The sequence below is a fragment of the Xiphias gladius genome, chromosome 11 (genome assembly GCF_016859285.1).
Source record: "Xiphias gladius isolate SHS-SW01 ecotype Sanya breed wild chromosome 11, ASM1685928v1, whole genome shotgun sequence".
Classification (NCBI taxonomy): Eukaryota; Metazoa; Chordata; class Actinopteri; order Istiophoriformes; family Xiphiidae; genus Xiphias; species Xiphias gladius.
The window spans coordinates 21,592,369-21,608,343 of record NC_053410.1 but is presented as its reverse complement, the minus strand read 5'-3'; the positions used below and the strand labels follow the sequence as shown (position 1 = coordinate 21,608,343).

Genomic DNA, 15,975 nt, shown 5'->3' with positions numbered 1-15,975 from the left:
TGCCCTGTTGATTCTCACCTCCAAAGGTTAATGGATATTACACTCTGTAACAGATCACTCCCATCCCAGTCACTCACTTTCTGCTCTTGCTTGTTCCCTAGGTAACCACCATCTTTACACAGACAACAGCAGGGCTGAATGCAAAGTCTAAACAGTGGCAGGCGCTGGACAGTAAAAGACAGCAAGCTCAGGCAACAGTGATGGAGACCAGCACAGAATGGCAGCAGCTGCATCTGCGCGTCCACATGTTCACAGCCTGTGCAGTGATTAACCTGCAAGTGCTTCCTGACAAGCTCAACCCACTGGTCAGGCCTTTGATGGAGGCCATCAAACGAGAGGAGAACACCCTGATTCAGGGTTATGCTGCTTCTTTTATAGCCAAGCTGCTCCAGCAGTGTGCTGGACGCTCACCGTGCCCCAACCCCAAGATCATCAAAAACCTTTGTGCCTCGGCCTGCGTGGACTCTTCGGTCACACCCTCATCTGCTTGCCCCGTACCCCCCACACAGGAAAATGCCAAAGGCAAGAGCTGTTGAAGCTTGGGCCTATTTTAAGTAATTTTACTCAACTTGTCAGCTACCAGCAGGATTTCAAAATTGGGTTCTCAATTACATTTTAATCATTCACTTGATGTCCTTTAAAAAGTGACTTAAATCTACACAACATAGTGACTTTGGCTTTCGGCATTTTTAAAAAGAAAAGTACAACGACAACCCTCCGATAATCATGTGTAGCACTGATGTGCTTGCTTGCATGCTGCTGACCATTTTTCTCCCTCTTCGTTTCTCATGCTCTTAGGTGGTGGGTTGGAGAAAGACGGCATGCATCACATGGTCAACAAAACCCGTGGCATCATTACACTGTATCGTCACCAAAGGGCAGCATTTGCCATCACTAGTAAGAGGGGGCCAGCCCCTAAAGCCCCAAAGGCCCCCTCCACAGAGCTTCCACCTGGCAGCACTATCAGCACTGATAATGATGAGGTACAGAGGGTTACTAAAAATGTTTACCTCACATTTAGCTAATATTGACTACAGGTTAAGTTAACCCTTTTTTTCTATGCTCTTTATATTTTTTAGAGCAAGAAGCCATTTCTTATTCAAAGAAGAGGGGCAGAGTTCTCCCTAACAACTGTTGCCAGGCACTTTAGTGCAGACCTCACCAAGTCTCTGCCGTACCTCTGGGAAAACACAGTGGGACCATTGAGGACAGTGGTGACTGAAAATCAGTGCATTGGTATGCTGATTGGGTTAATCAGATTTAAATCTTCAATAGACATTAGCAACAGGAATGTCTTACAACTTATTTTTGCCATCATAGCAACCTCTGACTATACTGTTTTTAGAGTGTTTTGTAAAAACTTTATATACTCTTTAGCAAGTATTGATATCGGCTTGTTGACTTTTGGCCTTCAATGGACTTGAATGCACATAACTGTAGCATTTTAGGTTCAAAATTCAGTTTAAACCTGTACTTGTCTTGAGATCATTCATAGTACTAAAACGGTTTTTGTATCCTGACTGGATGAAAGGTGTGTGTGTGTGTGTGTGTGTGTTTGAGAGAGAGAGAGAGCGCTCTCTGCAGTATATCTGTGTAAGACAATTCAGTTCACTTTATTTTACCAAGATAATCCACTCTATTCATATACTAAAGTACAGTCCAGACATAAGTATTTTGACACTTACACTTTTTTTGTTCTTCCCACACTGTGCTCCAGCACATTCAAGTTGAAATAAAATAAAAGATACTACATTAAAGAGCCACGTCTCCGCTTTAATTTGAATAGGTTTCCATCAATATAGAAAGATCTGTGTGGGAGATATAGCCCTTTTAACACACAGTGCCCTGTGAGCCATAAACGTCCAGGCTATAACACCATGTTTGAAACATGAGGTGGTGGGTTTGAGTCCTGAGCTGTCCCTCTTTTCTTTTTTTTTTTTTTTTTCTCCACACTTTACTCTTAACATAATTTTGATAGTTTGATTTTTGTTTCATCAGTCCATAGAACATTGTCCATGGTCATGAAGTCCTCTCTTGATTGTTAACACTGCTGTGCTGTCATAAAGGGGTTCTTTTTCACCTACCTTTAGCTCTCTGCTAGATTTTCGCTTTTTTTTTTTTGTGAGCTCTTTTGTACATGAACTTAAGTTGAAACGACATGAAACTGGCCAAGAAACATTTAGTAGCCATAGTTCTTTCTGTGTTGATGTAAACCTAATCAAAATAAATCTTAGACTTGGCACTTCAATGTAGTATCTTTTATTTTATTTCAAATTGAATGTGCTGAGGCGCAAAGGCTGAAGAACAAATATTTGTATCTGTGCAAATACTTAAAGTACTGACTACATACAGTCCAGACCAAGAGTGACTGTGTCCCACTGAATCACTGTCTCTCTCTTGTGTGTGTTCTAGATAGGCAGGTCCAGCTGGAGAGGGGAGACACTGCAGCCCAAGACCTGGTCAACTCCCTGCAAGTTCTGGAGGTCATGGCTGGGGCCATGGCGTCTGAACTCAAACCTTTGGTAAGACTGACTCAACAAGACTGGTGAACAGGACTGCTCTATCATTCTTTTGGACCATTGGAGTGTCTCAGAGTTCATTTACCAGAGTAGTTAAACTGCATTTAGGATGGCAATAGGGATTCCCTAAGGAGAAGGTGACGAGGGCATCTTTAAAACAACTACTGGAATTTAAGCCATGTCTTGAATCACCCTTGAATAATTGTTTCTGCTCTCTTTGTGGTGTACCGTAGCTACTGGAGCACCTACCACATCTGTTCACCTGCCTGCAGCACCCATACACAGCAGTGCGTCACATGTCAGCGCGCTGTGTGGGTGTGCTCAGTAAGATAGCCATGCTGGAGACAATGAACAGTTTCCTTGAGTGTGTACTCCCCTGGTTAGCTGCTATTGATGACTGCACCAAACAGGAGGGTGCCATTGAGGCTTTAGCCTGTATCCTTCACACAGTGAAATATCTTCAGATTCCATTTTCATGCTCTAATACCTACAACAATGTAAATGCATTTCATAAGAGATGTGCACGAAATGTCATCATCAGGGTACAGTACATATCCCCAACACAGCCTCTTTACACTGCTGCCATCAGGCAGATGCTACAGGAGTGTGAAGTCCAGGACAAAAAGACTGACAAACAGTTGCTATCGAAAGGCCATCAGGCCTTTGAATGACTCTCTCACACTGCCCCCTTCCATCACATCACTCTGATCAGTTGACCTCTGGCTAACATACGCACACCATACGCACACACACACACGCATTATTTACTGAATCCTTCCAAATGTTAAATTTTGTGCATGGTGGACAAACAAAATAAGAATTTCATTGTACAGTGTAACCATCTGTTTTTACTGGGCAGATAATGATAAAACTTCTTATCTTATGTGCACTGATGCTGTTTTAAAACTAATTGTTTGGGTGAGGAAAGTGTGGGGCCTTGCAGTTGTTGCTGTGTTATTCCTGTACAATACTTTCCTTGACCAACATCTCACCAGGTGTCATGGAGCAACTGGATGTGGACATCGTACCCTACATTGTTTTGCTGGTTGTACCAGTTCTGGGCCGTATGAGCGACCCCAGTGATAGCATTCGTTTCATGGCCACACAGTGCTTTGCTACACTCATCCGGCTGCTGCCACTAGAGGTAGCAGCACTCAAACAGAAGGCTAAAGTGTAGTTTTTAAACAGGCCAATCACTTACTTAATACACTGATATCATAATGTCATTATTTAGTGTTTAGCTTCTGAATGTAATATTTTTTTCCTCTTGTATACCAGGCGGGTATACCAGACCCTCCAACCATGTCTGCTGACCTCATCCGCCAGAAAGCCAGAGAACGCCACTTCCTGGAGCAACTGCTAGATGGCAGAAAGCTGGAGAACTATAAGATCCCTGTGCCCATTAAGGCTGAACTCAGGAAGTACCAGCAGGTATGTGTCATTTTTCTGCGTTCACTGTCTCTGTGATACCTCCCCAAGCTGTAGATGAATGATTCATGGCCTGTGTTTTTACACATTTAAACGACTCCTGGAACACTTCAGTGTTTTGTGTCTGACCTGCTTCTAGACCTCGAGACAGAAGATTTTTCTGCCAGATTCAGGAATGAGGTTTAGCTTTAAAGCAAGACCATGTAACTTTGCTGAGCAGAGGCAGCAGTGACATCTGCAGCCACAAGTGGTACTTACAGGATGCTGGCGCATTAAATTCTGTGGGGCTCCGAGTCAGAGTCAATATCGGTCAAAAGTTTTAGACAGTTTTACACCCTCATTTTTTTAGTTGAAGTTTAAGCAGTACAAGTCCAGCGAACAACCTTAAATGGTACAAAGGTCATCAGTAAACTGCCTAAGGTTTAAAAAAATAAATAAATAAATTTAGGTCACCAAAAACTGAAAAACCCTGTAAATGTCATAGAAATCAGGCTTTTTAAGAAATTGTTTACTAATGGAAGTATATGAAGACTTGAAAGTTAATGTAACCAATTTTTACAGGTTCCCCAATTTTTGTTGATGACATACTCTACCGTTACCAGGCCCTCCGATGCATTATTAGGACAATACTGTACTGCAGGAAGTAGAACTATATATTGTTACCAGAATGGTGAGAAAAAGACAAGTAACACAGGAAGACAGACTGGTTGGTCAGGGGTTCTTCTTACAGCAAGTAAATGACCCAAAATATTAGAAGAAAAAGAACCAGACGGTGGCTTCAAATTATGGTAGACCAGCACAGTCTTAAGACTTAAACCCCGTGGAGCTGGTTTGGGATGAACTGGACAGAAGGTGAAAGCAAAACAACCTACAAGTGCAACACATCTGTGGGAACTTCTGCAATAGTGTTGTGATGAACTTTCCAACTTTCCATTATTTCATTTCAATTGTAGAACTCATGGCATGAGTGTGTTCAGCTGCTGAATGACGCAAAAAATTAGCTTCAGTTTAGGATTTAAGATTCCATGTTTTCTTTAAAAAAAAAAAAAAAAAATCTTTTATTTGTTTTATGCTTTAATTTCAGAGCAGACTTAGACATTACACTATGTAAATTTCAGTAACAACTGGAAAAATTGAGTTGTTCTAAACTTTTGACAGTAGTGTAGCATGCTGAAGCCCCATACTTGATGGTGTGTGATGTAGTGCAAGAGCAGGCATTCGTGGCACAGTGGGAATGAAAGAGGCACCATTCTCCCTAGTGTGTGTTGATGTACCATCAAAATGATTTTGAAGCTGTTATTTTAAGGTAAAATAGTTGCATAATTTGGATATACACAGCAGATACTGATACTGAGATACTTATTTAAAAAAGATGGGTCTTCGAGACAGAGTAAATTTAAAGCAGTCAAATAGAGATGTGTATATGTGCATGTTCTGTCTAGAAACAGGCAGCTCAGCTGAGACAAGCTGTCCATCTCTTTAATGGACCAGGGCAGATCCAATCCAGTTTAAATGCTGCTACTATTGTTATTACTGTTGGGCAGCACACTGTTGCCAAGTCCTCAACAACTCAAACTTAACTGAGTCACAAGAAAATGTCTCTCTTAAATCAACTGCAGTTAAAATGGTTAGGCTGCTTTTTATGTCTATTTTAGTGAGCAAATTTTTGTGTTGGTATTTTCAGTGTTGGTCTCTCTCATTTTGCAGGATGGAGTGAACTGGCTGTCCTTCCTGAACAAATACAAGCTGCATGGAATCCTGTGTGATGACATGGGCCTCGGCAAGACGCTACAGTCCATCTGCATCCTGGCAGGAGATCACTATCTCAGGTACACATTCCAAACGGTGCTATTAGTACTGTTTGACTTTCAGCTGCAGAGTGTCAATACCCTGACTCAGCTCCTCTGTCACTTGATGACATACGTACAGGGAACAGGCTACACCTGTCCATGAACCTTTCAGTCAGTCAATTGTCCAATTACGTTTGAGCCTCTGAAAATGAGGGACGATGTATAAAAAAGGCTGTAATTCCTAAACGGTTAATGTGATATTTTTGTGAAACCCCCTGAATTAAAGCTGAAAGTCTACACTTCAATCATGTCTTGATGGCTTTTGTTCAAATCCATCGTGATGGTGTACAAAGGCAGAAATTATGAAAATTGTCACAGTCCAAATATGTATGTACTGAATTGTATATCAAATCATTCAGAAGCAACATCACTCGCATGGCTGTTTGCTGTAGAGCACATCTGTATGTCTTGTTAAGAACTTTAATAATTGAACAGTAAGATGTGTGTGTGTGTAAATAAGTTACTAATTTAAGCAGATTTTTAATGTTATTGTGTGTCAGATACTGATGTACTCTTATTACCACTGCTATCACTAAATCACAGAAAGGATTACTAACTACTTACTAACTACTTTATCATAATATAGGATTGTTAAGCCTTGCTTTTTTCCTCATTTTTGAAAGTTAATGTAAAGTAAACAATTGGCAATGCAGACAGAATCCACATTTCTACATGAGACTGAATTCTTGTCAGTCATCTAAATGTAGTGACATCAACTATTTTCTAAACACAAAATGCCTTTTTCAAGTCAACAGATGAAATTTCTCAATGAAGTTGAACCACAGTTTAAAAAAAAAAAAAAAAAAACCCTTCAAAAGGCTAATTATGTTAAACGTTGTGTATATGAAAGTGTTGTATAAGATGCTATTCATTTATAACTAAAATGTTACATCCAGTACTGTCAAATAACAGTTTTGATTCATTTGTTTGATCGCTTTCTTTTTTTTCTTTTTGTCTCTCTATGTTTAAAGTGCTGTGTAAGTAGACGTGACTCAGCTTTCTGTATGTATGACGTCTTTTCAGGGCACAGGAATATGCCAAGACTAAGGCTGCAGACTGCAGCCCCATGCCCTCCCTGGTTGTATGTCCTCCCACACTGACTGGCCATTGGGTGGATGAAGTGGGCAAGTTCTGCAGCAAAGAATACCTCAACCCGCTGCACTACACTGGGCCTCCTACAGAACGAATGCGGTAAGGTTTATTGTAAGAGAATGGTTCATATTCATTTTTGTAACAAGACATTCTTTTTAATCTAGATAATAAATATTTGGACATAGAGTTTATAAACTAAAATTTGCATACAGCTAACTTACCAAGTTTAAGTCGTCTTAAGAGAATTCATGAAGGTTTTTCTTTTTCAGGTTGCAACACCAAGTGAAAAAACACAATCTTATAGTAGCCTCTTATGACGTTGTAAGAAATGACATCGACTTTTTTAGGTGAGTACTATTCCAGTTATAATAATTTGTTTTTGTTTAGGAAGAAGGCATCTCCGTTGTTAAAATAAATTCTCCAATTTTTCAGAAATATCAAATTCAATTACTGTATTCTTGATGAGGGTCATGTCATCAAGAATGGGAAAACCAAACTTTCCAAAGCCATTAAGCAGTTGGCTGCCAACTTCCGAGTCATCTTGTCAGGAACACCCATTCAGGTGAGATGCCATCTTAGATCTCAAATAAAATTGGCTTTTGAAATTGTAGTTCTTTCGTTGTATGTTTACAAGTTAAATCATGATTAATTTCCTACTCTGTCTATCCCTAGAACAACGTCCTAGAGCTCTGGTCATTGTTTGACTTCCTCATGCCGGGCTTCCTCGGAACAGAACGGCAGTTTGCTGCTCGCTACGGTAAACCGATCCTCGCCAGCCGTGATGCCAAAAGCTCCTCACGGGAACAGGAGGCAGGTATGTCAGCTCTCTATTTTTTTTTTTAAAAAACACAGACATTTCTTTTCTTAATTTCCCATTATTACCTTTCCTAAAATCCCATTTCGATTAAGATATTAACCGTTGTTAATATTGGTTTCCTAACTCTAGGTGTCCTGGCGATGGAGGCCTTACATCGGCAGGTGCTACCTTTCCTTCTGAGGAGAATGAAAGAGGATGTCCTCCAGGACCTTCCTCCTAAAATAATTCAGGACTATTACTGCAACCTGAGTCCTCTACAGGTACTTGTGGCCCCTAATGACTATCTAATGGACAATTCCAGTGCACATAGGCAAACAGTTGGTCTGCACTACTCACTTTTAACATTGAAAGGACATGCATATTTTACCTCTTGTCTGGGTGCCTCAGCTCTGCATTGTTCTTGCTATTGGTTGTAATTTTAGTGATATATACTGGTTTCTTCTATTGACTAAAAGTAGCTAATAATATTGGAGGCCAGCTAAAGGCCTTCCATGTAACGCATTGTAAATGGGTTGAATGCTTAGATAATTCTATTTTGGAAGCTATGTGATTAATTTCCACAGGTACTACAACTGGATAATGGCACAGCCTTAGTGTAACATCCTGGTATGCTTTCTCACTACCTGCAGGTCCAGCTGTATGAAGACTTTGCAAAGTCTAGAGCCAAGGCCAGTGTGGAGGACAGCATCTCCATGGCCTCTACAGAAGATGAAAAGCCCAAATTGAAGGCCACAGGCCATGTCTTCCAGGTGCAGATTTTTTTGTAAACGTTTATCTCTTGCGGCCATCAAATATAAACCTCCTCTACAACAAGAGTTAAAGGTGACCTGTGGAGTTTTTGTGTGAGCAGACTTTGTTGAATGCATGAGTGTAACCTTGAGGTCTAACAGACATGTTGAATGCATTTCCCTCCTCCATTCTTGTGCACAAGACAAACAAAACAGGCACCCACTCATGAAAAATGATAGCGTTACTAGAGGTCAAATATTGTAAGTGCAGTTATTTTCTTAGAAATGCGCAACATTTCGTAGAATGCATTTCAATTTTGGATAAAACTTTTGTGTTAAAGAGCAGATGTTTATTGATTTGGAATCAAAGCATTAATTGTTATTTCCTAACTGTATGCCTTTTATCTTTTGCAATGCATCTCATTTTGACCATGCGCTTATGTTTTCCCTTATTTATATTTTCTTCAGGCCCTGCAGTACCTGCGGAAGCTGTGTAACCACCCAAGCTTGGTCTTGACCCTGCAGCATCCAGAGTACAAACGCATCACTGAGCAGCTTGCAAGTCAAAATTCCAGCTTGCGGGACATTCAGCACGCCCCCAAACTCTCCGCTCTCAAGCAGGTAATGTGCTGGGAAATCTGCTTTTAGATCAATTGCACCACATCATTGCTGCTTGTGAGGGCCACAGTTTGGAATATGTTTCACATCATCCATCATAATGTGGATTTTGTACAATTAAGTTCATTAATGTGTAATTAAAGGAAGCAACTTATACTATACACATTTCCTGGTGAGAGGTGTGTGTTTGTGTGTTTTTTTTTTTTTTTGTTTTGTTTTTTTTAATTAATGAATTTTATTTATTTTTAAATGAAATCATTTTTAATGAAACCAATTAGAAGACATTTGGGACCCCTCAGGTTGTCTGCCCATGGTATCCCCGATGATCATCTTTTTTCACCCCTTCTTCTCCAGTTGTTGTTGGACTGTGGTCTTGGTGGTGGTGGAGGATCAGAGGGGGGCACTGAGGCAGTGGTGGCCCAGCATCGTGTGCTCATTTTCTGTCAGTTGAAGAGTATGCTGGACATTGTGGAGCATGACCTGCTGAAACCCAAACTGCCTACTGTCACCTACCTGAGACTAGATGGCAGTGTGCAGGCCGGCCTGCGGCACTCCATCGTTTCCAGGTCAGTGGATTGTTTTTTACAGTTGCTTTTTTATTAACAAATTTGACATTTGGTTGAAAACGCCGCCCACTGCTGCCTGTTATTGTGAATGTGAGCTTCCGCTTAAGTCCAGTTCTTTTCCTTTGCTTTTTTTCTATCTGTGACTCAGGTTTAACAATGACCCTTCCATTGACGTGCTGCTGCTGACCACCCATGTTGGTGGTCTGGGTCTGAACCTGACAGGTGCAGACACCGTGGTGTTTGTGGAACATGACTGGAACCCCATGAGGGACCTGCAGGCCATGGACCGTGCCCATAGGATAGGGCAGGTACTGTTGTTGGATACACTTAGCATACAGCGGACCACAGGACACATACAGCAATGTCATTGTTAACATGAACATAAACAGTATGGGCCATGTCCCAAGCCAATCATCTGCTTTTTAACAGCCAAATGGGAAACACATCAAGACAATCGTGTTGATGTAGTGACGCAAGCAAAACCTTACGCATGCATAGTAGAAGTATAAACTGTTGGGGGAAAAAAGCATTTTAAATCTTATTATAGGGCAAAGTCATCAAATTTTTAAAGTGTTTGTTTTTTTTTTTTTATCAGATTTGACCGCTGATTCTGTACATGCAGTTTTTATGTCCGGGTGACCATTGAAAGTGAAGATATGGCTGTCTTCCCAGTCATTTAGATAGGGGCCTGATATTGTTAGCCCAAAATAACTGCCCAGGGGCATTGTCAAGGTGGCTGTCGAGTTTCGAAATTTGTTTATAGGGGCTTTGGTAAAATCTTATTTCATTGTGGAGCTGGGCACAGCGCATTGATTCGCTCAGCACCTCCTTGCCCCGCTCTCGCTCTCTCAAACATAACGAACAATGGACCCGTCTGTGAATAGCCCCTCCAGTAGGTGCACCCTCTGAATCAAAATATGATCCTGCGCGGAAGGAAAGATTGTTGTTAGCTTTCCCTGCAGAGAAGATGCAAAGCTGCTAGTCAGTATCGAGAGCTGTTGCAAGTGGATAAACGCATTATGTAATTTTCTGCCTTAAGGGCTCTGTCAATTAAAACAATAACGGGATGGAGTCTGTAAAAGTCGTGAAGTAGCGTGGGATCATGGGAGTCGTTCTCTTCGCCACCATTGCCATCATTGCAGTCAGCTTCTCCTGGTTAAGATTACTTCAGTGTTAATCATTCAGGAGATTTTTATCGGGAGTGGCAGGTTGAGCTGTCGCTAACATTTGCTCAGTTTGTTTCTCTGATAACTTAAGATCCAAACGTCCGATGACTGACTAAAATCATTCATCCAGTTCAAATATATAGTTTTTAAAAAAAAAAAACAAGATCTAAAAGGTGTATCATAAAACTGTGGCTTAAAACTGGATACAAAGTCAATTTTGACCCATGCCTGCCATTGAGAGGCAACCAAATGAAATGGACTGTTACTTTGATTTAAAATTAAAGGTTTCTCTAGGTTTGAAAATTGCTGGAAACATTTGGAGTAACAACTCAACAAAATATACAATATAACATAGGTCTAGTCATTTTTATACATTTTAATACGGAAAAGCTAAATATACCTTTTTTTAATGTTAATTTTTTAAATCTGCTGCTGCATGTTTGCTCCCTCAATCCAGATAAATATTTTTAAAATATTTTCGAAGCTTTATGAATCCTCTGACTCCTCTAACCTCCCAACAATCAGCAGCCATGGACTCCTCTATGCAGCTGCCAAGCACTCTGAAAATGAAAATGATTGATGCCCACAAAGCAGAAGATGGCAAAGATTTTTCAGGTAGCTGTTTTCTCTGCTCATAATATAATTAGAAATGGCAGTAAACAGGAATGGTGGAGGCCAAGTTGAGGTCTGGAAGACGAAGAAAACTTTTAGAGACAACTACTCGTAGGATTGCTAGAAAGGCAAAGTGGTTTCTGTGCAGCGACAACTTTACAAATATGACCTTCATGGAACAGTCATCAGAAGAAAACTTTTCGTGTCCTCACAACAAAATTCATTGTCAGAAATTTTCAAAGGAACATCTAAACGACCCTGATGCATTTTGGAAACAGGTCTTGTAAACTGATGACGTTAAAATGCAACTTTTGGCCACAATGAGCAAAGGTATGTTTGGAGAAAAAAGGATGCAGAATTTCATGAAAAGAAAACCTCTCCAACTGTTAAACACGGCGGTGGATGGATCATGCTTTGGGCTTGTGTTGCAGCCAGTGGTACAGGAAACATTTCACTGGTAGAAGGAAGAATGGATTCAAATAAATACCAGCAAATTCTAGGAGCAAACATCAGTTTTGTGAAAACACCGAAGATGAAAAGAGGATGGCGTTTACAACAGGATAATGATCATAAATACAACTCAAAATCCACAATGGACTACCTCAAGAAGCCAACGCTGAAGGTTTTGCCATGGCCGTCACAGTCCCCCTAAACATCATCGAAAATTTGTGGATAGACTTCAAAAGAGCAGTTCACGAAGGACGGGCCAAGAATCACACAGAACTAGAAGCCTTTTGCAGGAAGAATGGGCTGGGCGAAAATCCCCCAAAATAAGCACTGAAAGACTCTTAGCTGCTACAAAAAGCGTTTACAAGCTATGATACTTGGCAAAGGGGGTGTTACTAAATAAAAACTGGAAATAAAAAAAAGTAATTGTGCTTAAAATATTTTAAGAAACATGTAATGTTTAACTTAGTCTTTTGGAAATCAGGTCATCTTTTACTTGCTTAGCTATTCACACGAACAGAAATTTTGACCAGGGGGTGCCCAAACTTTTTCATGCCACTGTATTATTCAGTTATTTATTTGTACTTGGCAAATAAAATACTTGCAATGGGACACCAAATATATGGTATTATTAAATAATTAATTTTAAGAGAGCCCCCCCATCTGGTCAGCTACCACCATAAATAGAATCGACATCTGTGGGAAACTCTAAAGATGAGACTGAATCCGAGATGCTTCTGCAGCTGCCACAGTAGGAAGTGACTTGTTCATCAGTGTTTCCTTGATGCATTATTTAAAAAAAGGCCTTTAAACAGCCTTGGATTATGTGTGCTCTTTTCTGAGACTAGCGATACCAAATGAACCTAATTAAGTTGACAGGGAGGCAGACTGTCCTTCACATCTCATACGTTCTCTGAGCATTTAGCATTGTTTGTTTGTTTGTTTTGTGCAGAAACGGGTTGTGAACGTGTACAGGCTGATCACACGAGGCACACTGGAGGAAAAGATAATGGGTCTTCAGAAATTCAAGATGAGCATCGCCAACACTGTCATCAGCCAAGAGAACACCAGCCTGCAGAGCATGGGCACAGACCAGCTCCTCAACCTCTTCACTCTTGACAAGGTGAGACTAGGATGTCAGGGAGCTAAATTCAGCATGTTTTTGTCATGTCAGTCAGATCTTTACATTGTGCGTTGTCTCTGATGTCAACACAGTGTAAAATGTTCTAGGAAGATAAGTGTATCTCACAAGTGCCTTGAATTCTTTATTTTCCATTGTTATTCATTTGTTACCGTATCTGAATTCTTCCACAAGTTAAGTGGTCATATCTTTATCTCACAGGTTCTAACCTGACGAAGCCGAGCAAAGTCACTTCAGCTAGTTTACTTCTGTTTAAGAGGGAGTGAGACTAAACACACGTGTGTCATCATCACAATTTATGCAGAAAAAAACTTTTCATTTAATAAAGTGTCCATGTAGTAAATAACATCTTATCTTGTCTAACATATAGTAAATGCATTGGGGAACTAAAAGTTAAAAGCAGGCTTATGAAAAGAGAAAAGAGGTAATGAAATATAAGGTGCTACTATGATGCTAAGCTGTTTTTTGCCCTGTTTCATCAACAGTTGATCAGGTTGTGTGGTATGTTTGATTTATTGTTATTATTCACAAGTGTATAACGCAAGTATGCAGTGTATGTTGAGGACATAGTGCTGGATGTTCCCACCGAGTTTAATCAGGAGTTCTCAGAGTTACGGCCGATTTTCCTTCTAAGCCCCGCCCTTTGCAAAGTTTACTGATTAATGGCGGCCATTTTTTTTGTTTGTTTGTTTGACTGATCTTGCCCATTTATAATAGATTTGTGTATCTCAGTCCTGCAAGGCCGTATACCACATTTGGTGTTGATAATCGAAATCCAAAAAATGGATGTCACTTTACTGTTTTTCATATTATTCGAATTTCCAAAATACCATCACTTTTATGGTCCAAGAGGCTTTTTTTTTTTTTTTTTTGTAGTGCACATGGAGCTGGGTTTGTGTTTGGAGTTGAGTGAAGCTGTTGTTTTTAGAACAGCGTCTAGTAATTAAATTAGTTGAGCAATGCAAATTATCAGGAGAACAAACCCTGGTAGAGTTGGCACTATTTTCATCTAACAGAATGTCCGCAGTTCAGTCTAGTTGGGGAAAAAAACATCCGACAGAAGCCTGTTCGCTCACATTTCAATGTATTCCTGACATACACACCTCTTCATGCATCTTTTGAACATACATGATGTTTGGCTGAACTTCCTGGTGTATAAATGTGTTTCAGGACGATAAGGGTGAGAAGGGTGGGCAGACGCCGTCGACCTCGGGGAAGGCCTCCATGAAGTCGGTGCTGGACGGCCTGGGAGAGTTATGGGACCAGCAGCAGTACGACACCGAGTACAACCTGGACAGCTTCATGCACTCCCTGCAGTAGCACCCCACGCGGCCTCCATGTGCTGGCCAAGCAGGACCTGGTCAGAGCCCGAGGAGACCCCTGCTGCTGCAATTATCTGCCCCACTCCCAAGCCCACCCCCCACACCTTAAGCAAGCTAACTATAAGCAGTCACTGACAGTCAGTAGTTACAGTACATGTCCCAAAGCAATAACCAAAACAGCCAACATAAGAACTAAATCTGTATTTTAGTGTGCTCCAAAATCGACAGGTATGCTGCGACAGTGTCGAAACATGTCCTTCAGATGTTTCTGAACATTGTCAGACATCCCATAATTCCTTGTCGACAGCAAACCAACCAGGTTTTCAACAACCCTTTTACAAAATTTCTAACCGAATAATATAAGGTATGAGGACGATGTACCATCAGCGACAGACATCTCCAGTGTTGGTTTACGTCGTCCAACAGCAGCCTCATCGCTGTGTACGATGTTACTCTGCTCTCTCAAGCATGCAGTGTGTCAGAATTCTAGTTATCCTTTACAGTTACAGCACCAGGTGCTACTTTTACAGCCCACCGCCCGCCTCTCACGTCGAATTGCCAGAGTATACAGTGTTAACTACTTCAGACACCATTACACAGTTGCACCTCCCTCTTATCTGCCCCCCCCCCTCCACAAAAAAAAATCACAATGTCTTAAAAACACTGCTGTACCAAGCGACGCCTGTCAGCGGCTCTCTGATGGATACAAACATGTTTTTGTATGACAAAAGGAAATGGGGTGAGAGTGTCAAGCTTTCTGGAGAAACCACAGGATGTCGTCACAGAGCTCTGGCTTTTTATAGCGCACTGGAGACCGCTGAGCTCAGGAGCTGTTTGTGCTCAACAAGATGACTCCCATCCTCCAGGCGGCGCTAGTTTTTTGCTTTCCTCAGGAGAATCTATTCACATGACCTGTGGCCATCAAGAGGCTTTGGTGGAGAATTGATCCGTGCGGTGCCCGGTGTAAAAAGGGCCTGGGAAAGCACTGCACTTGAAGCAGCATTACAGAGACTGAACATGGGGCCAAGCGGAAACTGGTACCTGAAACTTGTCACAAGTATTTTAAAAGAATAATAGACTTGTACATATTTCTGTAATTGCTGCTTTTTGTTTATGATCGTGGAATTGTAATAAATTCTACAGACATTTGAACTACATCTTTTTTTTCTTTGCATGTTAATGGTGATGGCCAGTAGATGGTGTGGTTGTACATCCAAGAATAATAATACTGATTAGATGTGAATGAACCTAGTATATAGTCACATCATTCTTCTTTTAACACAAGTGTGTGTGTGTGTGTGTGTGTGTGTGTGTGTGTGTGTGTGTGTGTGTGTGTGTCTGTGTATATTTAAGGACCCTTTCCTGCTTTATTACAGTCATAAACTGCAAAGGAAAATGTTAGAAAATGATGCAGACACAGCAGAAGAGAGTTGTTACAGATTTTTCATTCCTCTGAGCACTTGGGAGTTTTTGTCCATGTTGGCCTTAAAGTTGCTCATCAAAGTTCATTCTTGACCTGTTAAAGCTTCTACGTGGAGCTTGGGGTGAGTTTGCTTTGTCTGCTTCTGTTTACAAGGTCAAGATTGAACTTCAAATCTCAACTTTTAAAGCAGCATGAACAAGAAGCCTTTAAAATCCTCAGAAAAGTGGATATTTTATGGAAGCAGAG

The 15,975-nt window shown here is 40.8% G+C and overlaps 1 protein-coding gene across 1 annotated transcript in view; it reads left to right on the top strand.

Moving 5' to 3' along the window:
- The window catches only part of btaf1 (BTAF1 RNA polymerase II, B-TFIID transcription factor-associated), a 28,681-nt gene extending 13,731 nt beyond the window's left edge, over positions 1–14,950 (top strand). Inside the window, exons 20-38 of the mRNA XM_040139078.1 lie at positions 102–522; positions 799–983; positions 1,080–1,236; positions 2,413–2,522; positions 2,753–2,954; positions 3,515–3,663; positions 3,798–3,950; positions 5,655–5,776; positions 6,821–6,988; positions 7,159–7,236; positions 7,322–7,451; positions 7,562–7,703; positions 7,836–7,966; positions 8,336–8,455; positions 8,903–9,055; positions 9,407–9,618; positions 9,767–9,926; positions 12,796–12,966; positions 14,155–14,950. Coding sequence (XP_039995012.1) covers positions 102–522; positions 799–983; positions 1,080–1,236; positions 2,413–2,522; positions 2,753–2,954; positions 3,515–3,663; positions 3,798–3,950; positions 5,655–5,776; positions 6,821–6,988; positions 7,159–7,236; positions 7,322–7,451; positions 7,562–7,703; positions 7,836–7,966; positions 8,336–8,455; positions 8,903–9,055; positions 9,407–9,618; positions 9,767–9,926; positions 12,796–12,966; positions 14,155–14,304 — 3,114 coding nt within the window. The 3' untranslated portion in view covers positions 14,305–14,950. The remainder of the gene's footprint in view (positions 1–101; positions 523–798; positions 984–1,079; positions 1,237–2,412; positions 2,523–2,752; positions 2,955–3,514; positions 3,664–3,797; positions 3,951–5,654; positions 5,777–6,820; positions 6,989–7,158; positions 7,237–7,321; positions 7,452–7,561; positions 7,704–7,835; positions 7,967–8,335; positions 8,456–8,902; positions 9,056–9,406; positions 9,619–9,766; positions 9,927–12,795; positions 12,967–14,154) is intronic.
- The last annotated feature ends 1,025 nt before the right edge of the window (positions 14,951–15,975 follow it).